This window comes from Chionomys nivalis, chromosome 11, assembly GCF_950005125.1.
Source record: "Chionomys nivalis chromosome 11, mChiNiv1.1, whole genome shotgun sequence".
In the NCBI taxonomy this organism is placed as follows: Eukaryota; Metazoa; Chordata; class Mammalia; order Rodentia; family Cricetidae; genus Chionomys; species Chionomys nivalis.
In genome coordinates, this window is record NC_080096.1 from 40,549,558 (window position 1) to 40,573,679 (window position 24,122).

The following is a 24,122-nucleotide window of genomic DNA, read 5'->3' on the forward strand; positions in this document are numbered from 1 at the left end:
GCCTAGGTCCCAGGGGTGCTAGGAAGGGCCTCTTGGTGGTGGACAGAAAAACCAAGGTCACATGGTGGCCAAGGCAGCTGGAACCCAGGGCTCAGATCCCTGGGCCAACTGGTTTACTCACAAGAAGCTGACGCTGATCTGAGGTGCCATCTTGGTGCCTTATGCATCCTTCCAAATTATCTTTGCCTTTCTGACGTCACCGAGTATACGTCAGCCTCATCACCCAGCCCTCTTTCTGACTCCCAGACACGGCATGGACAGAGCTGGCTGTGTTCCATGTGCACATGTCTCAGTTTGCAAAGACATTTTAAGTTGATCCTATGAAAACAGAGTAGGGGCAGGGTGACAGGAAGGGACAGCATCTTACATCAGTGACCGAGTACCACTGGAGCAGAGAAGACCTGAGGGACAGGACCAAGGATACTTCTATGGAATCACTCTCCTACGGGACTGGGGGTGATGGTCTTGGTCCTTGGAGAACAGCAGAGATGCGGGGAGACTAGGGAGACTGACTGGTGAGGGGAATGTAGGAAACGGGGTGGGGGGATGGGGGACTTGCTCCCCTGTAAGGCCCTGTCCAATCCTGAGATTTGAAGACTCTTTGAGAAGCTCTTGCTCAGAGTCAGTCACCTGATCCTCAAAAGAATTCTATAAGGAGGGTGTTTCTGTCCTTATTCCACACAAGAGAAAAACGGGGCTCAGAGAGCCTAAACATCCACCCCATGGTCAGTCACCCTGAGTCAGATAAAACCTGAAAGGGAACCATTGTCTGACCTGCAGTCTGAAGGGTGTTTTCCAAGACCAGCGTGTCTGCTTGCCAAGGTCCCCTCTCATCTGTGACATCAACTCAAAGTTGATGTTTCCGCCTTGGCTAGACCCACAGTGTCCCACTTTCTGGACAGTGAGTATACAGGGCTGTGTGGTACCCATCCTGTCCCACTACTCCAGGGCTGGGCTTGGTGGCTAATAGATCATTTTAGCCCTTTAAATTCTAATAGGCACTGTTCCGCCATAAAGACTGTCATTTCCCACGGCTCACACGGATAATCACCATGCTGGTTGCCCGGAGAGCTGGGGATGGCAGGCTGCAGGCATGTCTGTGAAGACAGAGGTCGTCTCTCAGGCTCTGTCACCAGGCCTTCCCCACCAGACACTGCCCTCACAGCTGAGGCGTGCTCTGCGGTCCGGGAGGCCCGGCTCGTGGCTTGTTCCCTCAGCTTAGGGAAGCAGCTCTTCCATTAGCCAACCCCAGTGGATCACAACCGTCTCCTTGAGCATTTTCCCTTGACATGTGCCAGCAAGCAGCACACGGCCACCATCCCAGGGGACAGCACTCCAGGGCCCACTTGGAGAGTATCCAAGGGTGTGTCCAGACATACCAGACAGCGAAACTGCTGGTTATGTTTTTTTTCTTTTGTTGTTGTTGGCAGTGGTTGTTTTTGTTTGTGTGTTTGTTTTCGTTTTAATTGTTTTGTTAACTTGTCACAAACTAGGATCTTCTGGGAAGAGGTAACCTCAATTGAGAAAATGCCTCCAATAGTCTGTCCTAAAGACGTCTGTGTGACACTTCCTTGATTAATGATTGATGTGTGAGGTCCCAGTGTCACCCCTGGGCAGGTGATCCTAGGTTGTGTAAGAAAGTAGGCTGAGAGTTGGGTGGTGGCGCACACCTTTAATCCCAGCACTCAGGAGGCAGAGACAGGCAGATCTCTATGTTCGAGGCCAGCTTGGTCTACAGAATGAGTTCCAGGACAACCAGAGCTATGCAGAGAAACCCTGTCTCAAAAAAACCAAAGACGAACAAAACCCAAAAACAAATGAAAAAAAGAAACCAGGCTGAGTAAGCTATAAAGAGTGCAGGCCACTGAGCAGGCTTCCTCCTTGGCATCTGCTTCAAGTCCTGCCTCCAGGTTCCTGTCCAGACTTCCCGTCATCGTGGACATAAACTGGAAGCTAAAAAGCCCTTGTCTCCCCGAGTTGCTTTTGGTCACGGTGTTTTACCACAGCAATGGGACAGAAACCAAAACCTAGGGGCTATGACAGCACACCAGGGCAAAGGGACTCAGCTCGGAGCCTGAGAGTGAGGTCGGGGGAGAGAAAGGCTGAGTTCAGATAATCCAGGATTAACTGAGGACTCCCCTGCAGGAATACCTTTTGCCAGCTGACTCCTCTAATTCATCATATCCCCAGACCCTCCACAAGAAGTGTAGAGCTGTTGACCCAGACTTCCACAGTAAACAAGTTGAAGACCTTGGGCTGGAACGGAGCGGGACTCTCAGTGTCCGGGAGACTCTTTCTCCTCTGCTTACCTCTCTTCCTCCTCCAAGGTTCTTTACTCTCTGCCTTTTCCTCGAGGTCTCAGCTGGTCTGCCCCTTCCTCCCCAGTTCTGCTTGGTCACCCTAGACACATCTCGAGGGGAAGACTCGCATCTGCCTGTGTGCTGGTAGGCTGCCTCCCTCACGGAGAGCAAAGTCTGGGGCCAAGTGCATGCACAATGAGCTGCCGAATGAGCTGTGCTGTAATGGGGCTTCCGTCTTCTTAACCCGATCCCAGTGGTCAGCAGCTTGAGTTTGGAGACCCCAGCTCCTGTGCAAGGACTCCTTGAGTGATCGTTATGCAGTATAAAGGTGAGCAGGGATAACCAGTAGGTTATAAATGTATCGTCTGTTTATTTTTCATTAACAAGATTGTTCCACTTCTTGCTATAGAGTAGAGCTCTGGAGAAGGGAGAAATAATAAATTTGCATAATAATCCTAGAGGTCCTCACAGGGAAGGGCAGGAAGTCCCCTTGAATCTGATGGAAACAGAGAAGCATCAAGTGGGTGGACTGGAACAGCTCTGGGAGACTGGAGCAGCTGAGAGACTGGAGTAGCTGAGTGACTAGGGCACTCTAAGGGACTAGAGTTAAAAAAAAAGTACAAGGGCTGCAGAGAAAGTTTGTCTGCTGAGCGAGGAAGGGCTGCTGACACGAACATCAGAGCGAGAGTGGGGGAACATGGGACTTCAGTTAGTACCTTGGCCAAAGGTCAGAAGACATTCAAGCAAAAGTCCCAACATAAAAGCAACACCTCCTCAGCTACAGCCTCACCTCTGAGCATGCTGTTCAGCTTACCTGGTGTCCATAGGAACCGAATCCAGGAGGCCATTGCCACTTCCATGTGCTAGCATCCACTTGTATGCACAGGGCCAGTCTTCAGTCGTGACATGGTGTGGCAGGGGCTGAAACAGCTGCACTAGCTGGAGCTTCAGCTCTCTTGCCAGTTCCTGGAGGCTGAGCTGGAGTTCTTTAGATAGAGTCTTCACACAAGTCAATGCAAGAGAGAGGAAGCCCTGCACCAATACTAGACTTCCTGCTAATGAAGGTAGAGAAACTTAAAGGTGCTCGTAGTTGTGCCCTGAGTCGGGGAAGAACAGAATGAGTGTGTCGTATTCACGCTGCCGCCCGTGACCCCAACTATCCAAGCTCACAAGAGACACATACGGGAGCATGCTCTCCTGTAGTGGAATAGCCTTAAAATTAATAACATCACAACAATTACAACCGTCTCCAGAGCCCTTACCCACACAAACTTTTCTCAGAGCCCTGTGATGAGCAGGGAAGAGCAGTGATCCCTAGGAAACGGGGGCTCAGATGTCACCAACGTGTCCACAGCCCCACCCTGCCCTGCTGTGGGTCCCCAAGCTGCTCTCTTCCTGCTTACAGCAGCATCAGGACCACAATGGCAATGATCATAAGGACTCCAGCCAGGATGCAGAGGCCCAGGAAGACGATATCACTAGTGTCCTGGGCCACCACAGTCCCAGGTCTCTCCAGGACCTCTGCCTCGTCCCCGGATGGCGCCTCCTGAAGGTGCTCAGCAGTGGCGGCGTAGGGCCCGAGCCAGTGAGAGCCCGACAGCAAGTGAGCAGATGCCTCCTTGCGCCTCGGCTCACAGCGCACCTCGTACTCGTGGATATCCTCGTGGCCGGCAGCAGAGAAATCGATGTACAGCACACTGACGATCACAGAGGTGTTATTTCTTCTCTGTGGGGGTCACAGATACTTGTTCACACCCAAGGCGGTTACGGCTCTTCCGGTTCCTCTAAATACACATAGGCCTGGTCCCATAGCTTAGCCATAGCTTCCTTGATACCTCATCTCTCAAAGGAGCAGAAGGGCCAGCAAGTTGGCTCAGTGGGTAAAGGAACTTGCTGCCAAGCCTGACAACCTGAATTAGACCACTGAAACCCAAATAGCAGGAGGAGAAAACTAAGTTGTACATTTAAAATAATTATAAAAGGAGGCTGAGAACTAGAAGGTTAAGCCCAGTGTTTCCAGAGAGGCACAGAAAGATGGGCCTTGATGCTGCTATTGCTCTTGGCACTCACACCTCGGTGACAGTGGCTCCTTACAGAGGCTGGACCTTGAGGCTGGGGATTTGCCAGACTTGCACTAAAGTACCCAGCCTTTACCCTTCCAGGCAATGATTCTATGGTCTATGGCCCTACATTTTGGGACAGGGTAGAGTTCTGAAACTGAGTATTCATGAGTGCTTGGCTCTAGGACTTCATGATTTCATTTCTGGGACTCTTTGCTTGAGGGTGAAGGTGGGCATGTGTTTGTGTGTGTGAATATGTACATGTGTGTTTGTGTATCTGGAGGCCACAGGTCAACTCTAATTACCCGTCCCAAGAATCACCCACCTTGTTGTTCAGAGACAAGGTCTCTCGCTGGAACGTGGAGCTCAAAGATTAGGCTAGATTGGCCAGCGAGCTCAGCAAATAAGCCAGCTTCTACCTCCCTGGCACACACCACTGTGCCTAGCTCTGACTGGTCTGGCCTAGCCTGGAACTTGCTATGTAGACAAAACGGCTTCAAAATCAGAGATCTACCTGCCTTTGACTCCCAAGTACTGGGATTAACGGTATATGCCAGGCTGGAGAAATGGTTTAGTGGTTAAGACCCTGGGCTGCTCTTCCAGAGGTCCTGGATTCAATTTCCAGCAACCACATGGCAGCTCACAACCATCTCTAAATGGATCTGATGCCCTCCTCTGGCACTCAGGTAAACCTTCATACAGAGTGTTCATATATAAAAAATGTATATAAATAAATAAAGGTGTGTGCCACCACACCCATCTTTAAGGGTTTCTGTTTGGTTTTTAATAAGCTTGAATCTGGGGATAAGACTCATGTCTTCACGTTTGCATGACTAGCACATTACAGACTTAGACATCTCCCCAGCCTTCTGGAACTTTGTCTCCTTCATCCCATAACCACTGAATGTGGCTGTGTCCTAAGAGAATCCCTAGGGGCTTCAGGGCATGAAGCAGAGGTGAGAACAGACTATTCTGGCAGCCAGATGTCCCTTGACCTCCTTCTACTGTTTAAAGGACAATGGCTTTCTGGAAGCTGGGAAGTAGAGCAGAGGACTGTGGGGACCAGAAGCAAGTGGCAAGGCATGGGCATGGGGCCAAACCAGACTGCAAACCCCCAGGGTGCACTGCCCAGGGACTCCCTCAGGCCCCACCCACCCACCCTGGCCTGGATTCACAGCCTCCAGCACCCAAGGATAGCAGAAAAATCTCATTGGTAAGCACAGTCTTTGGAGGGAGGTGGCTCTATACTTGAAAGGCTCATTTGTTTGTGGAGCCCAGAGATGTTCTGGGGTCACCAGGTTGGGAAGGATGAGCAGGAAGAGTGCAGGGGGGTGGTTGTGTATATTAAAGGAATCAAGGCTCCCATTCCCGTGATCAAGGAGGAAATTTAGGGTTGTTCACCACTGGGGTCTTTTGAAAAGGTGCCAGTAAGCCTGCATTGGGACCTGGGTGCACCACCGAAGCCAGGAGAGAATCTGAGGGTAGCAGGTGCCCTTCAGTAAGGCTCAGAGCCCATCTCTTCTTACACCTCCCCTTCCCTGCCCCTACCTGAGATTCAGTACCGCAGGTGTCAAAGCGGGCCTGGATCCGGAAGTTGCTACCAACTTCCTGGGCTGCACAGCTCCGGCTGCCCAGGTAGACCTTGGTCCGCTCCAGTGGGGCCAGTGCCTGGGCAGAGATCAGGATCTGGAAGTCTGTGCGGGAACAGCTCACATTCATGGGTACCACTGGAACAGGAGGGAGGAGTCTGAGATCTTAGGCCTGCAGTCAGCCCCATCAGCCCCAAGCCTTCCTGAAGGATAGCAGACTTGGAACAGAAGCTCAGAGTAGGGAAGGTGTTTACAGCATCCTACAGGGCTGAGATGGGATATTGACATCATTGCTCCACCACGCCATTGGGTCTGTGAGTGCTTAGGGCATGCGGTGTGCCGATGTCTCTGTGTCCTCTGAGACCAGCATAGAGCTTGGCAGACCAAGGGAATGTTGAATGAATGAATGAATGAATGAATGAGCATGTGAATGAATGGAGACTAAGTCTTTACCACATTAGAAGTGATTGCCCATCACAGCCAGATGCCCAGCAGTGTGTCCCACGGATGGCCTGCTCTGTGCACACACACAGACACAGACGTGAAAAAGCCAGCCACCCCACTGCTTGTGCAGGGCAATGAATGTGTGAAACACACAGGAGCGCTATGAAGGACCATCAAGCGAAGACGGAAGAAGGCGGTAGTTTTGAAGGATGCGGGGAGGGGAGCCCTGTTGCCCCTCCCTGCGATGGCCCGAGAAGTTGGGTCACTTCTGTTTTGTGTAACAAATCCCTGAGAGGAGAAGAAACTGCGTGTTGGTGGCTGAGTCGGGATTTCAGACTTGGGGGGCAGGATTCCCTACTTATCAGTCTGTCCTTTACTGTCAGTCGGCTCCCAGCATGCTCTGTGCTGTGTGAGAGTGTGATTCTCAGTGTCTGGGACTTCAGGGGCAAGGGTGCATGCAGGGGCGTGTGCAAGGAAGAGGCGGGTGGGGGTTTGTAGCTAGCTGGGAGGAAAAGGAAACCGGCAGGCAGAGGCCCGGATCCCTCAGCCCTCCCTGGGCAACATCTCAGACATATTTCAACTTCGGGTGTCTGGGCAGGCGGGGATTTATGGGTCCGCTGTCTCCCACGATGATCTCGGCGGCGCTGAACTGTGTGTCATCCCTGATTGATGCCGAGGCTGCCCTCCCTGTGGAGAGGCTGCCGATAGCCTGGGCCCCATCTGGTGCTGGTCCAGTGTGAGTGCCCTGTCTGACCCTAGGCTCCCACAGGGACCTGTGTGGGGAGCACAGAAGGCCCTGGAACAGGAGCCAGGATGACAGCTGCCCCCTCCCTCCTCTCTAGAGATGTTGCAAGAAGAGACTGTCTAGTTCACTTAGCCCTGCCCATGCCGGGCCTGAGAGCCAGGCTCTCAGAGGCAAACTGGACCCTAAAGACCCTTCAATCCAGGTCGTTGGTGTCCAGGCGGGAAAACCAGGATCTGGAGACCAAAAGGGATGCTCCAGGTCACTGGACAGGGCCTAGGTAGCGCCCGGATCACAATATTCTCTTTGTGAGAATCAAAGGAGATAGTACCAAGAGTCACAACTGTCCTTCCCACAGGGACGGGGTGCTGTCTGAGCCCAACAGGGTGGTTTTGTGCAAGTCTCTAGGAGCAACCAGCTCGCAGCAGCTGGTTCCCACTCTGCTACCAGGGCCCCAGCTCCTCTGCCGCTGGGGATGAGGAAAGCAGCTCCTTTCACTGCTGAACAGGCCTAGGCATGTGAGGGAAAGACAGCCTCAGAACCAGACATACTTGCCGCCCTCACTCTTCGCCTGACTCCGGGCCCACCAGTCCTGTACGACTCAGTCCCTGTTACAAAAGTTAGAAAAGCTAAAGAAGCCTCAATGCTAGCTTCCCCAGCCACCTCTGCAACAAAAGCATGGCCACGTGACTGATTTAAAACCAACCCAAGACAAAGCATTGAGAGAGCTTTGAAAATGTTTTGGCTAGCCCGGCCTTTAATCCCAGCACTCGGGAGGCAGAGGCAGGCAGATTTCTGAGTTTGAGGCTAGCCTAGTCCCACAGAGTGAGTTTCAGGACAGCCAGGGCTACACAGAGAAACCCTGTCTTGAAACTTGCCCCCCCCCCAAAAAAAATGCTTTGGCTTTCTGGATAATGGGATTTTTTTTTTGGTGACTGGCACCTCTCCTCTTCCAGCCTTAAACGTGGACTCGATGCCTGAGTTTTGTGGCAACTATGTTGCAAACACAAGTCTGAGTATCTCAGAGGTGCCATTAGGACATTCTGAGTCCCTGGACCCAAACAACAGTTGGCTGACTAGCTTCTGCTAAGTGAGGATACATATTTGCCCTTTGTCTAGTCAGCAGTTCTAAATAACATGGGCAGGGCTGGTGGCATCTCAGTGTGTCACCTAATGCTGGCCATTGTTACCTAATGCTGGCCATTCATAACTTGACATATTTTGTGCATCAATCCAGGAAATCAGGTCAAACATCCGAGAGACATGGAACCCACAGGAAAAGAAGCCAGGTGGGGAAGAATTAGGAATCATGGAGACAGAAGCTATGGAAAGAGGGTGGAAATAAGTGAGGTCCACAACAGAGTGGCCTCAAAGGTCCTCAGAGCAGGCACCTGAGTAGGGCCCGGAGAACACCATAGAGGGGTTGTGTGACCGTGAGCACAGGAAGGAGGCTGTGGGGTTCCCCAGCACCCACACTCTTAACTCAACTGACCTCCAATGTAGGCCACAGAGAAGCCCCTGCCGGAGGTGCTGCGGTCCGTGTGCAGCAGAAGCAGGAGCTGGTTGTGATGTGAGGTGACGGGCGGTGGCAGGTGATGACCACACCACTTCCCCAGCAGCTGTGTGTCCTCGGTGGCCCCATCGAAGGCTGCCAGATGGTCAAAGTCACAGGTTCTGGTCAGGCTGTTGGGTTCCTCCAAGCCCAGGTCCAGGATGAAGATCTTGATGCGGTAGCCCGGGGGCAGGCGGATGGTCCAGTGGCAGCGGATATTGTTGGGGTAGGAGCCAGGGTACTGCGGGCTGGAGAAGTTTCCACGCACAGCTGTGAATACCTCCTGGCATTCTCCTGGGGAGGAGGAGGAAGCAAGATTCATTCACACACAAAAATGACAAACAGCTAAAGTCTGGGTCTGTGGCCTGAGGTGCCACCGGGAGGTGGTAGAACCTTCAGGATGTGGGGGGCCTACTGGAAGAAGTTGGCTTACTGCGAGAATGCCCTCAAAGCGGGCACTGGGGCTCTGGTCCCTTCCCTTTTTCTGGCTCTGCTTCCTGGCTGTCGAGGAAGCAGCTTTTGTTCCCCTCTTTGCTCCCTCCGGACAGGCCTCTGGAACTGCGAGCCATGGTGGACCTTGTCTGTCTCAGGTACAGAGAGCTAACATTCTGTCAACGCACCAGCCTCACGCTCAGTCAGCCAGCACCCCTCTGCGCCTCTGCGCAGACCGCCCATGCCTCTTGGCTGACTTCATCAAGGCTCTGCTCAGTTCCTCCTCCAGGAAGTCTCCCTGTTAGCATTCATGACGGTGGCTCATCACTGTGCTGCCCATCTGAATTCTCTGAGCATGTTCACCCTCCTGTGCACACGCTATGTGAGCACGTGGTACATGTATGTAGTACACGAGAACAAGGGGCGAGCTCACCACCAGGCAGGGAGGGAACAAAAGTGAGAGGTGGTGGATAAGAATATGCAGGAATTCTCCTTGGCGAGGCTCGCAACCTTCCTCACGCTGCAACCCCTTTAAAGCCATTCCTCATGTTGTGGTGACCCCCAACCATAAAACTACTTTCATCACTACTTCATAATTATAATTTTGGTACTGTTATGCATCATAATGCAAACATCTGATATGCAGGATATCTGATGTGCAACCCCCGTGAAAGGGTCGCTCAACCCCCAGTGGGTTGAGAACCGCTGCTCTGAAGAGTTTAGAAGGGATTGATCTTGTCTGAGCAGGGCAGAAAATCCAAGCCCCAGTGACACAGAAAGACTTAACTGAATTCTCAAATGAAACAGTAGACAGGGGTCCACAGGCACAGGTGCTGGCGTCGGCTCCTCCTACCTGAGAAGTAGTGAGCCTTGAAGCCCCGGCCTCCGATGTTGAAGTCAGATTTGAAGACCACCTGCAACTCACGGCCCAGGGACACAAGGGCAGGGGGTCTGGTGCGGCCACAGTAGTGGTGCCCGCGGGCAGGGCCAGGAGCGCCAAGCACAGCCACGTAGTCGTACGTGCATCCATCACTGCCCTCCACCTGGAAGTCCGCGAACACCAACTTGACGGCGGCGGGGCCCGAGGCCCGGATCAGCCAATGGCACTCCACGTTGTTGGGGTAGTTGTTGGGGTACTCGGGGCTGCTGAGGACCCCCGACAGGCCAGTCAGGACACCACCACACACATCTGCAAGGGAGATCATTTGAGCTGACCTCTTCCCAGGGAACCAGACACCCAAAATGCGTCTCCACAAACATCCATGCCTGGCAGGCTCAGACCTGCACCCCGACCCATGTGGCACCCACTTTTTACAGTGGGAGGTCAGGTAACTTAATCTTTATAGGCCTGAGTTCATTCAGGAAGGCCCAGGGATAAAAACCAGAGTGCAAAGGGGTTTATCTGGAGGGTATCAGGGGGTGAGATGAGATGGTGAAATGGGTCTAAGGGGGCTGGTGAACCCCACTAGGGAATTCCAGTAAAGCAGCCACCTGAGGTCTGTTACCCCAGGAGCGAAGGTGACAGAGAGTTATACTACTATACTATATATATACTACTATACTATATATATACTATATATACTACTATACTATATATGCTATATATACTACTATACTATATATACTATATATACTGATATACTATATACTATATATACTACTATACCATATATATACTACTATACTATATATACTACTATACTATATACACTACTATACTATATATGCTATATATACTACTATACTATATATACTACTATACTATATATGCTATATATACTACTATACTATATATACTACTATGCTATATATACTATATATTATATATACTACTATACTATATATACTACTATACTATATATATACCACTATACTATATATACTATATATACTACTATACTATATATGCTATATACACTACTATACTATATATACTACTATACTATATATACTACTATACTATATATGCTATATACACTACTATACTATATATACTATATATATGCTGCTATGCTATTAAACTATATTTATACTATACACACACACACACACACACACACACACATATATATATATATATGTATACTATGTGGTAGCTCAGAGGAAAATGCTCGCCATAGGCTCAGGTATTTGAATACTCTGTCCCCAGCTGGTGGAACTGCTGGGAAGGATTAGGAGGTGTGGCCTTGTTAAAGGAAGTGCATCACTTGGGGCGGGCTTTGAGGTTTCAAAAGCCCACGCCATTCCCAGCCTTAAACTAGAGATCAAGAGGTATGTTCTCAGCTACTGCTCCAGAGGCATGTGTGCCTGCCTGCTGCCATGCTCCCCACCACGGTGGTCATGGACTCTCACCCACTGCAGCAGTGAGCCCTAAATAGACATCTTTTGTAGGTCATCTTGGTCATGGTGTTCTGTCCTAGCCATAGAGAAGTGTTGAGGAAAGACAGAGAGAGTCTCGGTGGGAGACCACAGACACCAACAGAGCCCTCAAACAGAGACGTGGAGATTGGCAGGACAATCCCAAAGTGACAAGAGCCAAGAGACATGGGCAGAACACCCACCTAACAAGCAGAACTGGAACCCAGATTTGGTGCAGTTGTGTGGCAGGAGCATGTCACGGGGCAGCTAAGGCTACTTCCTGGCCCAGAACTGCTTTCTCAGCTGCATGATCTTAGGCAATCGCATTCCCTCTCTGGCCTTCAGACTTCCCGAGAAACGAGATGGTAGGTGGAGATAGTCTGAGCTATCCCATCAATTAATACCAACACTGGAGCAGGCATATGCTTCGGACTTCATTCTTACGCTGGGCACACGTGTGGTGTGTGTGTTTACATGTCTGTGTGATGTTTGTGCCCATGCAGGTGTTTTATGTCAGAGGTTGGAAAAGGACATCAGATGTCCTGCTCTCTCACTCTCTGCACTGTCTCTTTGAGACAGGATCTCTCTCTCTCTCCCTCTCTCCCTGAAGTTTGCTCATTTTCAGCCAGGTTAGCTAGATGGCCATCAAGCCCCAGCACCAGGGTCCCAGGTGCCCATGGCCGTGCCTGGCATCTCCTGTGGATACTGGGGATCCAAGAGATCGCCCACAGAGCACTCTCCCCAGCCCCGCTATCTTTTAGTACAATAAAAGACAGGACCCAAAGTTACATATCTTATACATAATTTAGCCCAGTGGAGACTGTCAATACCCACTGTTATATATTTCCCTGTTTTTCAGTGGTTGGCTTCTTACGAGTCAATGCTGGAAATGTGAGCTTGGGGCCAGGGCAACAGCTCGGCTATTAAAGTGTTTGCTGAGCAAGCGTAAGGACCGAGATTTATCCCCAGCATTACCACAGAAGTTGGGCATGGCGGCTCATGCTTGTGATCTTAGGGCAGGGGAGGTGGAGGCAAGTTGATCTCTGGAGCTTGCCTGCCAAATGCCCTTCTAGCCTAGTTGGAGAGCATCAGGTCTCAGCGAGGCAGCTCCCGAGGAAAACCTGAGGTTGATTTCTGGCTGACACCCACGCACCCACACACGCACACATGCATGCAAACACGTGCATATGCATACAAATGTGAACTTGTGAAATACATGCATATCATTAAAATACCACCTTTATCTTTTTAGATATCGAAAACTAAGAAGACGGTACTGCCTGCCATCAGCTATTTCTTGTTTGTGAAAATGTTGGAAAGCATTGACTGTGACATCAGGACACCTTTGATACCTTAGAGTCCTAAAACTCCCAGGCCTACGATCTCCGTGTGCTAGTCAGATCAGCCCCTCGTTCTTATGTCTTAATACAGTACAGTTCCGTGCTTCTAAATCCGGCAGGGGCTGCCATCCTTCCTGAGCCCTACGGTTGCAGGGAGTGGACTTGTGGACATGGGCATTTGTGGCTGTCCTTCTTGGGCTGACATAGAGACATCTGATATTGTCCTGGGGAGAAAGGAGGACTTTTGAGTCTGTACACAGGAACTCAAAGATAGGAGGGAGGAGACAAGGAGAGAGGTGAAGAAAGCAGAGGGCCAGGGCTCCACCTGGGTGGCAGGAGACAGGCCTGCTTGGAGGAGTCAGGGATTAAGGAGGACTGGTGAGGGTTGCATGCAGGGAAAGACCCTAAGAAGAGGAACCACGGGTTCTAAAAGCCCTTGTCCCTGATGCCCTGGACCCAGGCAGGGGAAAGAGGCAGAAGTCACAGGACTTCACCAGCAGGGACAGCTGGGATCCTCCTGCAGCATGATGTTGGCAGAGGAGAGTGGCAAGCTTCCTTTCAGGGAACAGCAAGCTGCAGGGGGGTGGGAGGGGGACCCAGCAGTCATGGAGGAAGCAGGAAAGATTCCTAAGGGCAGCAGGTAGTGGTTTCCGGGGAGGTCATGGGTGTGAAGAAGCCACCTTTGCCCCCTGTAGGCAGTGCTAAGATGCTACCTGCTCACCTCCCTTGTGTCCTGTCCCCCCCACCTCCCGCAGCCACTGGGGCCAACCTTCCTGCCGAGGGCCCCCTGACCTTTTTGGTAGCCTGCAGAAAAACCTCGGCTGGCCACATGTTTGTCCGAGTGGAAGACAACAGACATGACATGCCACGAGGAGGTGAAGGGTGGTGGGGGCACCTGGCCACAGAACCTGCCCAGAAGATTGCCCTTGTCTCCAGATGCCCCATTGTAGATCTCTAGGAAGTCAAATCCACAGGTGTCATGGTACTCCAGGTCAAAGGCATGGAAGGTGAGCAGCACCGAGGACCCCTCGGCCACCACGATCAGCCAGCTGCACTCTGTGTTATAAGGATACAGACTTGGGAAGTTCGGGCTGGAGAAGTTCCCAGATGGTGCCGAGAGCACACCCCCACACTTGACACCTGAGGCAAGAGAAAAGGATGGTTTAGAGTCGACTCTGGGGCCTTGAGGGTGCATAGGAAACAGGATAGGGTCCCAATCACTCTGGAGGTGTGTCTGTGCTCTCTCAAGCACCCCCACTTCTTTCAGATACTGGGGAAGCATTCTTCTAGTCTGTCAATACGCACTGTTGAGAGTCCCGGGCAGTGCTCTTAGATGCTGGGAGGACAGCAGGGATAAAGACCTTGCTCTCAGGCATGTGTGTTCTGGTGGGAAAAGGATAAACACAAACAAAACGTGGAACAGACAGGAGAGCAGCGAGTTCTGAGGAGAAAGAGAAAGCAGGTGAAGCCAGGCATGGTGGCGCACACCTTCAACCCCAGCATAGGAAAGAAGAGGCACTGGGATCTCTTTGAGTTCAAAAACAGCCTGGTCTATAGAGTAAGTTCCAGGCCAGCCAGGGCTAGGTAGAGAGACCCTGCCTCGAAAATAAATAAACATTAATAGAGTCAGCTGATAGTGGCGCACACCTTTAATCTCAGCACTCAGGAGGCAGAGGCAGTTGAGTCTCTGTGAGTTCAAGGCCAGCCTGGTCTACAAAGCATGTTTCAGGATCCAGGACTATACAGGGAAACCCTGTCTCAAAAAATCAAAAATAAACAAACTAACCAAAAAGGTAAATAAATAGAAAATAATAAATAGTTTAAAAGGAAACAACAAAAAGAAATTAGGAAACCAGAATTTGGCCACCTTTACCGGAATACCAGGCTAGAAGCATCTGTAATGTCTGTTCAGCCACCAAGGAAAAGGCTGATCAGAGAGAAAATCCAGGTCAGCCATACAGGTGTTTTCTGTGAAGTTCACTCAACAACACTAAGCTTTTGGAGGAAAAAAAAAAAAAAAAGGTAAGAGTAGCCTCAGATCAGCCTCAAACTTGTAATCCTATTGCCCTCAAATTTGTAATCCTTCTGCCTCAGGCTGTCAAATGCTGAGATTACAGATGTGTGCCACTATGTCTGGGTTCAAGCGTTTGAAAGACATAAAAAGGCACAGCCTGATATAGTAGGACACACCTGTAGGAGCAGTACTCTGGAGGCTGAGGCAAGGGGATTGTAAGTTTTAGGCAAGCCTGGGTTACAAGGCAAGACTGCGATTCAGAGTAATAATAACAACCATCACCACTACAGTAGCAACAGCAACAGGGCTGACAGAGGTCAGAGGTTGGAGGGAGACAAGGAAGGTGGGTGTGGAGTAATCAGGATGCAGTATATATGTGTATGAAAATGCCAAAGAACAAATTCAAGAAATAAAAGATAAGCCAAGAGGGAACCTTATATAGAAGAATGCTATACAATTTAGAATGCGTATGCCGGGTGGTGGTGGCTCACGCCTTTAATCCCAGCACTCGGGAGGCAAAGACAGGTGGATCTCTGTGAGTTCGAGGCTAGCCTGGTCTACAAGAGCTAGTTCCAGGACAGGAACCAAAAGCTACGGAGAAACCCTGTCTCGAAAAATCAAAAAAAAAAAGAAAAAATTTAGAATGCGTACACATCCCACACAGAATCTTTTTTTTTTTTTTTTTTTTTTTTTTTTAAGGTAAGGTCTTAGCTATATAGCCCAGGCTAGCCTTGAATTAAAGATCTTCTTATCTCAGCCTTCTAGGTGCTAGGATGAAAAGTGTGTGCACATGTGTGTGTGTGTGCACGTGTGTGTGCACGTGTATGTGTGTGTGTACTCCTGGACTCAAGAGGTCTTTCTGCCTTAGCCTCCCCAGTATCTAGGACTATAAACACGTACCACTGTTCCCCACATTAAAAAGGAAACAATCTAACAAAGATGTTTGTTTGTTGGTTTGTTTTGAGCCTTTCAATGTTATGGTCTTTCTGGCTGACCTGGAACTCACTAGTAGACCAGTCTGGACTCAAATTTTCTTGGATTCTCTCGCACTGGTTCATGAATGTTAGGATTACAAGCATTGTGTAGCATTTGACTTCAGATGCCGTTCCTAAGATGCCTAAGTAGGTTAGGCTGCCTGGCCCATGGCCCAGGGGGCTGCTTGTTCCCACTTTCCCAGCCCTGGGATTATGAGCATGTGGCATTGTTTCATGGCTTCTGAATCTTGAGCTCACTCGGGTCCTCCTGCTTGGCACAGCAAGCACTTTACCAACTGAGCTATTGCTCCAGCTTATAAAAGAAAACTCTTTTTTTCCTTTCTTTCTATTTTTTTGTCTTCCCAGACAGGATTTCTCTGTGTAACAGTCCTAGCTGTCCTGGAACTAGCTCTTGTAGACCAGGTTGGCCTCAAACTCACAGAAATCTGCCTGCCTCTGCCTCCTGAGTGCTGGGATTAAAGGCGTGTGCCACCACCGCCTGGCAAAAGAACACTCTTTTTTTTTAAAAAAAAAGATTTATTTATTTATTACATATACAATGTTAGAAAAGGCCATGGGATCTTATTATAGATGGTTGTGAGTCAACATGTGGTTGCTGGGAATTGAACTCAGGACCTCTGGAAGAGCAGTCAGTGCTCTTAACCTCTGAGCCACCTCTCCAGTCCAAGAACACTCTTTAATGAAATACAATAGTTGATTTTGAGGCTAAAAAGATGGTTCAGTGGTTAAGAGCGTTTGCTACTCTTGCTGAAGTCCTTGGTTTGATTGCTAGCGCCCACATGGCAGCCCATAACTGTAACTCCAGTTCCAGGGCATCTGATAATCACTTCCGGCCTCCACAGGCCTGCAAGGGGTACAGAGATATACATGCAGACAAAATACTCACATGCATAGACTAAAAATAGGTAAATCTTCAAAGTATAGATTTGTATTTATTACTGTGTGTTCATACGTGTGTGTGCACCATGAGAATGGTGGGGGATGCTGTCACAAGCATGTGGAAACTTATGGCAACTTTATGTGGTTGTAGGGACCAAATGCAGATCATTAGATTTTTGTGACAAATGTTTTTACTTGCTGAGCCACCTCCTCATTGGCCCCAAAAGGAATATTCTTCTTCTGTTTTTTTTTTTTTTGGGGGGGGGGTGGGTTGTTTTGGTTTTGTTTGTTTTTTTGAGACAGGGTTTTTCAGTGTAGCCCTGGCTGTCCTGGAATTCGCTCTGTAGACCAGGCTGGCCTTGAGCTCACAGAGATCCACCTGCCTCTGACTCCCCACTGCTGTCACCATCTGGTTCTTCTTTTTTTTAAGATTTATTTTTTATTTTAAATTTTGTGTATTCATGTGTGTCCATATGGGAGCATGTGTGTGTGTAGGTGCCCGTTGAGGCAGAGGCGTCAGATCTCCTGGAGCCACCTGATGACATGGGTCCTGGGAACAGAACTAGACTCCCCTGGAAGATAAGCCAGTGCTCTAAACACTAAGCCTTCTTACCAACCCCAGGAACACTCTTAATAAAGCCAGAAGGCTTCATTTGGCCAAGCCAAGGATGGAGAACTTGTGTGAGATAAACAACCCCTGTAGTCCAACAATAAACTGCAAGGGGGCATATTGCTGTATTAGAAATCAAATATCAGCCAAGCAGAATGCACGGCTCTTTCTCAGGTTTTTTGTGTTATTGACCTCATTTTGCAGATGAGAAAACTGAGCCCGGAATGGGAAGTTACCATAACTGACATCTGTTGGTCAACACCTTCTCTTCTAATTCGTGGGACCCCGGGGCCACCTGTCTCAGACACTGCTGTGGCTCTGTGGTAGTTCTGACCTGTGGGGAGGGTAAGTGTTCTAGGCCAGGATCCAGCACTTCTCAGAATGTCTGGGAGTGGGGGTGGAGCATGTCTCTTCCTCCTTGGCCCTAGGTTGGGAATGGGAGCCCTGAGGGTCCATGTTCAGGCTGTGGAAATGTCCACAGATGGCAAGAGCCATGTGAGAAAAAAAAAATGGCCCTAGGCCAAGAAGCTCTGGCTGCTAGCAGGCTCAGCTCCATCTCTGTTACCCTGTTATAGAGCCTAAGATACCTTCTTGCTAAGTATATACAGCTTGGGTTCTGTCACTTGCGGCCAAAGGAATCCTCAAGTACACACTTGAACGAAGTCCCTGAAAGAAGAACACACCGCACGGCTCTGCTCCACACCGCACGGCAGGCCTGTACTGATTTGAACTGAGCCTCCCACCTAGGGAAGCTCACAAAGGGGATGGGGCTGAGGAGAGTCAGGCAAGACAGGTGAAGCCACACTCTGTGGCATGCTGTAACTTGCATCGCAAAGGGCTATGGGATCGCAGTTTTAAGGGAGGGATGAGACCCACAGGGGAGGTGATATATACAGAGTGAGAAGGGAGATTATAGCTACTGGGGAAGACGGGGCAAGGGGGCTCCGTCACTCAGCCTCTGTGGACCTCAGCCATGCACCTGCCAAGTGGGATGCTACCCTCATTCTTACTGAGTGCCACAGGGCAAGGGAGACAGAGGCATCGCAAGGGCCATGTAGGGGACAGGTCACACGATTTGCTCCCTGTCTGGGCAGGTTGGTGCTGGGAGTGGTATCTGGTTCACAGCCTTATGGCAAGATGGAGGAACAAGTTATAGGAGCTGCTTGCCGAGTCCCCTGCCCCCCCCCCCCCCCCAGCGACTGTGTCCATTGCAGAATGGTGAAATTACTCCACAGTCTTCACACACACCACCACAAGGGGCAGAGTGACCCAAATCTACAAGACTCACAGCCTGGGGTGGGGGAGCTCTGGGAACCTGGGGAGGGAGCATCTGAGCCCAGCAGAGGATGAGGAGGGCTTCAAGGAGGAAGTGATGTGACCTAAACTTTAAGGGTGAATAGCAGAGAAAAAGGGACTGGCTAGATGGTGCAGTGGATAAAGGCTCTTGCCCAAGTCTGACCACCTGAACCACCCAGCACACACACGGTGGAGGGAGAGAACCAGCTCCCAAGGCCTGTGTGCTGAGCTCCACACATGTGATCCAGGGCATCCGTGTGCACTCGCCCTCCACACACACAATAATTGAAAAAAGATTTCAAAGAGAAACAGGACTCTCCTAAGAGATTCCAGGAAGAACTTCCCAGGCAGAGGGACAGCGGGGATTTAAGATCCCCAGGGCAAGGCATTCTCAGAAAGAGTGTGGTTCCCAGCAGGCACACAGACGCGTTGGAGCCAGCACACCAGGGACACTGAATGGCACAGTGAGGAATTTGGCACCACTGGCTGCCGTGGGAAGTGCATCCGGCTTCCAGAGCAGAGGAACCTTCCCACAGGAGCCTTCCACACTTCTGAGCCATTCTCTTCAAGCACAGCAACTGTACCTAAGCCTCTGAGCCTGCGAGTTTCAGCATGGGGGCGGGGGGGGGGGTTTGCCAGCCTTCACGTAGGCCTTTGTTCTGAAGATGAAATGCTCTTATGTATGTGAAGCAAACAGCAGGCGCCCACTCAATGCTGTCCTCCCTCCACTACTCAGGAGCAAACATACACTCAGCTTCCCAGCTTGTGCTTCCGGAGCCCCTGGTTCCTCTGAGCTCTCCTCCCCTCCTCTCGGTTGTCCATTACTGGATCGCCATCACCCGATCACCTACCTTCCATGGCTTGGGTCCCAGGACCTGAGTTCAGCAATACCACTGCCAGCAACAGGCAAGCCCCCAGCTCAGCTAGCATCTCCTCGCTGGGGGTCCCCCACCAAGGCTGAGTTCAGGGGTCAGGATCCAAGGGTCTGAGAGGGGAACGAGAGGTGAGGCTGGGAGGGCCCCCAAGTAAATGGTGCTGTGAATAATTCATCGGGTCCTTGAATTAGTAAGCCGATCCCAGGGGCTTCCTTCACTCCTCACTAAGGTGACGGATCTGGTGTCACCAGGTTGACACGTACTGAGAACTGCAATGGCCACTCTGTACAGGGAGGACCTGGGAGGAAATAGGGTGGTGGAAAAAGGGCCTAACTCCCAGGGCCTGGAGGAGATGGGATCAATCCCAGCTCAGCCTCCAGATGGTCAGGTGGTATGAAACAAGTCATTTCCCTCCTGTGAGGCCTGGCCTTCTGATCCAACCAGCACAGTCATTCGGCTCTGCCTCTGGGGCTGCTGGGAATAAAGAAATGAGATCACATGTGCTAACGTGTGCAGTAAGCACTCAGAATATGCTAACACGCATGACAGGTGCATGCTCCTGTCTTTCTCCATCCTCTGCTCCAGAGGGAGCCAAAAGGAGTCCAGTGTTTGAGGGACAGATGGCACAAGTTTCCTTCCAATGTGAAAATTCAGCTCAGAGGGAGGGAGCAGGAGCTTGTGGACAGCCGAGGAGAGGAGTCTTTTTTTAAGGAAGACTGCATCGGGAGTAGCGGAATTGGCGCGTTAGATTTCTGCTGTGAGTCTTCCAATGCAGTAGACATGGTTACAGTCTGTAGTGTAACCTGAACAGTACATGCGCCTTCACTGATCACCAGCCTCATCTGCTCATCGCTGTGTCCAGGCCCTATGCTAGGAGCTGGGACTGTGGAGGCGTCCCCAGGAGTCCTGTGTCCAGCAGAAAATGGGGTCTTTCTCTTTTATTAGCCCACTACATGTTCTTTTCTAAGTTTCTGTTTTTCTTTTTCTTGTGTGCTTGTTTCTCTTTCTCTCTCTCTCTCTCTCTCTCTCTCTCTCTCTCTCTGTCACACACACACACATACACACATGCACACATACACAGAGGCACACATGGGCACACACACACACTGAGAGGCACGCACGTATGGAGGCCCGAGGTCAACCTTGAGTGCTATTCTCTAGGAACCATTTACCCTGATTTTTGAAACTGGGTCTCTTACTGAATCGAGAATTCACCAGTGAGCCCCAGGGATCCAGCTGCCTCTGCCTCCCCTGTGATGAAATAAAACATGCTTGATACCATAACTGGTTTTTAAATATGGGTGCTAGGGGTCGAACTCAGGTTCGTGTGTGTGTGTGCGTGCACGTGTGTGTAAAGCCCTTTCCCACAGCTCCCCAGTCCCTCCACCACGTATTCGTAACGCCTGTGTCATGCAGAGCCTGCACTGGGCCTGGGGCACTGGGATGAAATGGGCCGTGGGCCTGGGCTCTGGTTTCTGGCGTACTGAAGTCAGTCCTGGCTGTCCCACTGCCTGACTGAGGGGTCTGTGGAAATGAGCCTTGCCTCTGAGGCCCAGCTTCCTCCCCAGCAAGAGGGAGCTGCCGCCTGCTATTCTTCACCAGGATTAACTGAGCCCACGGATGGATCTTACCAGCCTGGCTCAAACACCACAACAAGTGTGCTTTTTATCTACCCAAGAGGAACCCGGCCGCCCATCTGCCAGAGCACGTGTCGCCTCTGGCCCGTCCTTTTGTCAGGCGTCTCCAGGGAGCCCCTGGCTGCTGGCAGAGGAGGCCACCTGGAAGGTGTTCAGCAAAGGGCATCAGGAATGGTCCCACCAGAGCCTGGCTTATCCACGGAACTGGACGGAAAAGACAGTTCTGGGCAGGCTGAGAGGTAAAGCTTTTATCAAGCGTATGAATGAAGGGAGCCGGGCAGCAGTAGGGCATGCCTTCAATCCCAGCACTCAGAGACAGAGGCAGGGGGACCTCTGAGTTCTATAGAGGAGTTCCAAGGCAGCCAGGACTACACAGAGAAACTCTGTCCCAATAATAACAATAAATAATAATAACAGAATGTTTATGGGTGAGGGGTGAGGTGTGGCGCTGGGGTGCTCAGGTGGCTCACATGCACGCGTCTTTCAAGTACACCATACAGCAGGCTCCACAGTCAACAAGCTGATGCCACATGAGTGTATCAGGGTCTTGAGGCGAGTCCTCCCACAAGAAGACCCTAGAATGAACAGTCTGTTTGAGATGCAATCCCAGAAGTGCAAAGAGCGACCAGGCAGGATGGGGAAGATGGTAACTCAAGCAGTGCCAGTGAGCAGAAGGGCTCCATCCAGGCTGGCAGCATAGACAGTATCCTCCAGTCCCTGACCTTGAGGAGCTGACACACAGTTTAACTGCCAGCTCTGCTTCAAGCGGCTTCAAAGGCAGTATCTACCTGACTTTTCTAACCTGCATCTGGCTCCACAGCCTGGGGCAGGAGGAGCAGGGGTGCAGGCAGAGCGCTGTGTTCATGGCACTGGTGAACGCCAGCGGTGGGGATGCTGCTGGGACATCTCCTGAGCGTGCATAGAAAGACCATGACTTTTGTGACTTGGTGACTCCAGACTCCTCGCCCCACCTCTGAGACTTTTGTCCTGCTCTCTGGCACCATTGTCTGTCTTCCTGCTACAGCCTTCCCAATGACACCACATCCCTGGAAACCAACTCAACAACTTCCGTTCTGAACACGAACTATCCCCACCCCTAACTTGATGTCCTGTGGTATTTCCCACATCAGGTCAAGGCACACCCACCCTACCTAGGCCACAACATGGACACTGCCTCAGCTTCCCTGCCTCACACCCACACCCACTCGTCATAGTGCAGCTTCACAAGCCGAGTGTGTGTACTTCACCTTCTGGCTATCCGTATACATTGCATGTCCATCATGTCTCTGTGCAAACATTATGGTGGATGTGCACGGTTACCCCAGGGGAGTGTGTGCTTTTCCAAGTGCTAGGGTCCACATGTTTTTCTACATGCACTCATCTTTTCCCATGGCACACAGCATCTGCTGGTGTGAAGGTTTGTATCTCTCCAGATGTGCACACCTGCAGCTGGTACATATCTCTATGAGAACAGGTGTTCACACAGCTCATTGCCAAGGCTGTATGTATCTCTGTTTGTATACTGGGGGTGCACATCTGGACTGGGGTTATGCTCTAAGACAGTTTTATCTTCATGTCTGTAACCTGTCACTGATCACTGAGTATAGGGATGGTGCCCAGGGGAACACAAGGGTGCTGTCTGGCATCTGCCTCCCTATTCCACAGAGGGCTGGACTAAGGGAGAGGCTGTGGCAGAGAGCAAAAAGAGAGAGGCCTGTCAACTCTGGGGACTCTGTTGGGATCCCAGGAGCCACATAGCTCCCTTACCAGGGACCCCAGGGATCTCAGGGCATTTCCCATGAGCACAGTAGCCAGGAGGTGGGAACAGGAAGGGGCAGCACCCCCATCCCAAACTTCTGTTGGAGCCTAACAGGAAGTCTTGGTGTCTATACAGAGTGTGTTGTGGGCCTAGATGACAGAGGATGGGGATACAGGAGAGAGAGGTAAAGGGTCCAAGACAAGGGTAAAAAGGGGGATGGGCAGGTGGGCTCTGTGGAGCAGAGGCTCGTGGTGACTGGGGTGGAGACGATGGTGGAAGGTGGTCAAGGAGTTCCTGGGTCCTCACACTCTTGGGAACCACACCCCAACCCCAGGCCCAGGAAACTATAGCTAATGAACCCCCCCCCCCTTTTTTTCTTTTGGTTTTTCGAGACAAGGTTTATCTGTAGCTTTAGAGCCTATCCTGGAACTTACAGAGATCCGCCTGCCTCTGCCTCCTCAGTGCTGGGATTAAAGGCGTGCGCCACCACCGCCTGGTGAGTCTCTGTTCCTTAGTGCTGCGATTAAAGGCATGCGCCCAGTCTGTTTTATTTCAGTTACTCTACCGTGTTCCTTCCCCACAGGCTGAGGTGTGAGGGCCATACATTACAAATGGCACCACCAAAGTCCAGGCAGGACAGGGACAAGGTTTTTAAAAGCCCTCGGACAAAAGTATGAATTGTGTGGCTCGCTTGTGGACTGGTGGGAAGAAAGTATGGAGGCTGGAATCATTGTCATTATGGACCTCACCCCAGGGTGGTGGCCACACACTGTCTCTCAGTCTCTGCCCTGTAAGAAAGGAACATTATCCTGGTGCCGCAGATGAGAAAATTGAGTCCCGGCATCCCAAAGGCAGTTTTCCACCCAGAGCTGGGGCTAACAGAGTGGTTACTCACTGTCATGTGACAGGACAAGAGCTGGGGGAGAGAAAGAGCAGCAAGCCCCTCCAGCACTGGGGTCCTGCATTATTCATGGTTTGCTGGGAAGGCAGAGGTAGGGCTTGCTAGCACTGCCTCTAACGCACTGTGGACCCTTGAGCAAGTCCCTCCCGCACCAAGCCTAATTTCCAAGTGAGTGAAGTGGATTCCTAAGCATACTCCAGCACCCTGGGCTACTGTGGGGACTAAATGCATGTTCCCGTGGGAAGCGACTCTGCGGAGCGTGAAGAGCCACGCGTCAGCAGGCATCTGTGTGGCTGTGGCATGTGATGACAACCAGAGTCACCTTGACAGAGCAGGTGT

At 50.9% G+C, this 24,122-nt stretch overlaps 2 protein-coding genes across 3 annotated transcripts in view; both read right to left on the reverse strand.

Moving 5' to 3' along the window:
• Positions 1–2,761: 2,761 nt before the first annotated feature.
• On the reverse strand, positions 2,762–19,555 carry Cdcp2 (CUB domain containing protein 2). 2 transcript variants are annotated; one of them, XR_009057973.1, is made up of 7 exons: positions 19,463–19,555; positions 13,610–13,957; positions 9,973–10,308; positions 8,628–8,981; positions 5,909–6,087; positions 3,115–4,026; positions 2,762–2,900 (listed from the first exon to the last, which is right to left on the reverse strand). XR_009057973.1 is itself a non-coding variant. In XM_057783972.1 (6 exons), exons 1-6 carry the CDS (start codon positions 19,539–19,541, stop codon positions 3,700–3,702), a joined length of 1,623 nt encoding a protein of 540 aa, XP_057639955.1. In that variant the 5' UTR covers positions 19,542–19,555; the 3' UTR covers positions 2,775–3,699. The 2 variants fall into 2 exon arrangements, 1 of the variants encoding a protein (XP_057639955.1); XM_057783972.1 differs by having other exon boundaries at positions 2,775–4,026.
• The window catches only part of LOC130883483 (NADH-cytochrome b5 reductase-like), a 36,164-nt gene continuing 25,897 nt past the window's right edge, over positions 13,856–24,122 (reverse strand). Inside the window, exon 9 of the transcript XR_009057974.1 lies at positions 13,856–13,957. The gene's annotated coding sequence lies outside the window, so the exon portion shown is untranslated. The remainder of the gene's footprint in view (positions 13,958–24,122) is intronic.

Bases quoted from the DNA above. Each gene is read 5' to 3' on its own strand.
- Cdcp2 (XM_057783972.1), bottom strand. From the start codon at position 19,541: ATGCTAGCTGAGCTGGGGGCTTGCCTGTTGCTGGCAGTGGTATTGCTG. The intron at 13,958-19,462 runs GTAGGTGATCGG...CTCTTGCCTCAG, and splicing joins TGGGACCCAAGCCATGGAAG to GTGTCAAGTGTGGGGGTGTG. The intron at 8,982-9,972 runs GTAGGAGGAGCC...CCTCCTCCCCAG, and splicing joins CAAGGCTCACTACTTCTCAG to GAGAATGCCAGGAGGTATTC.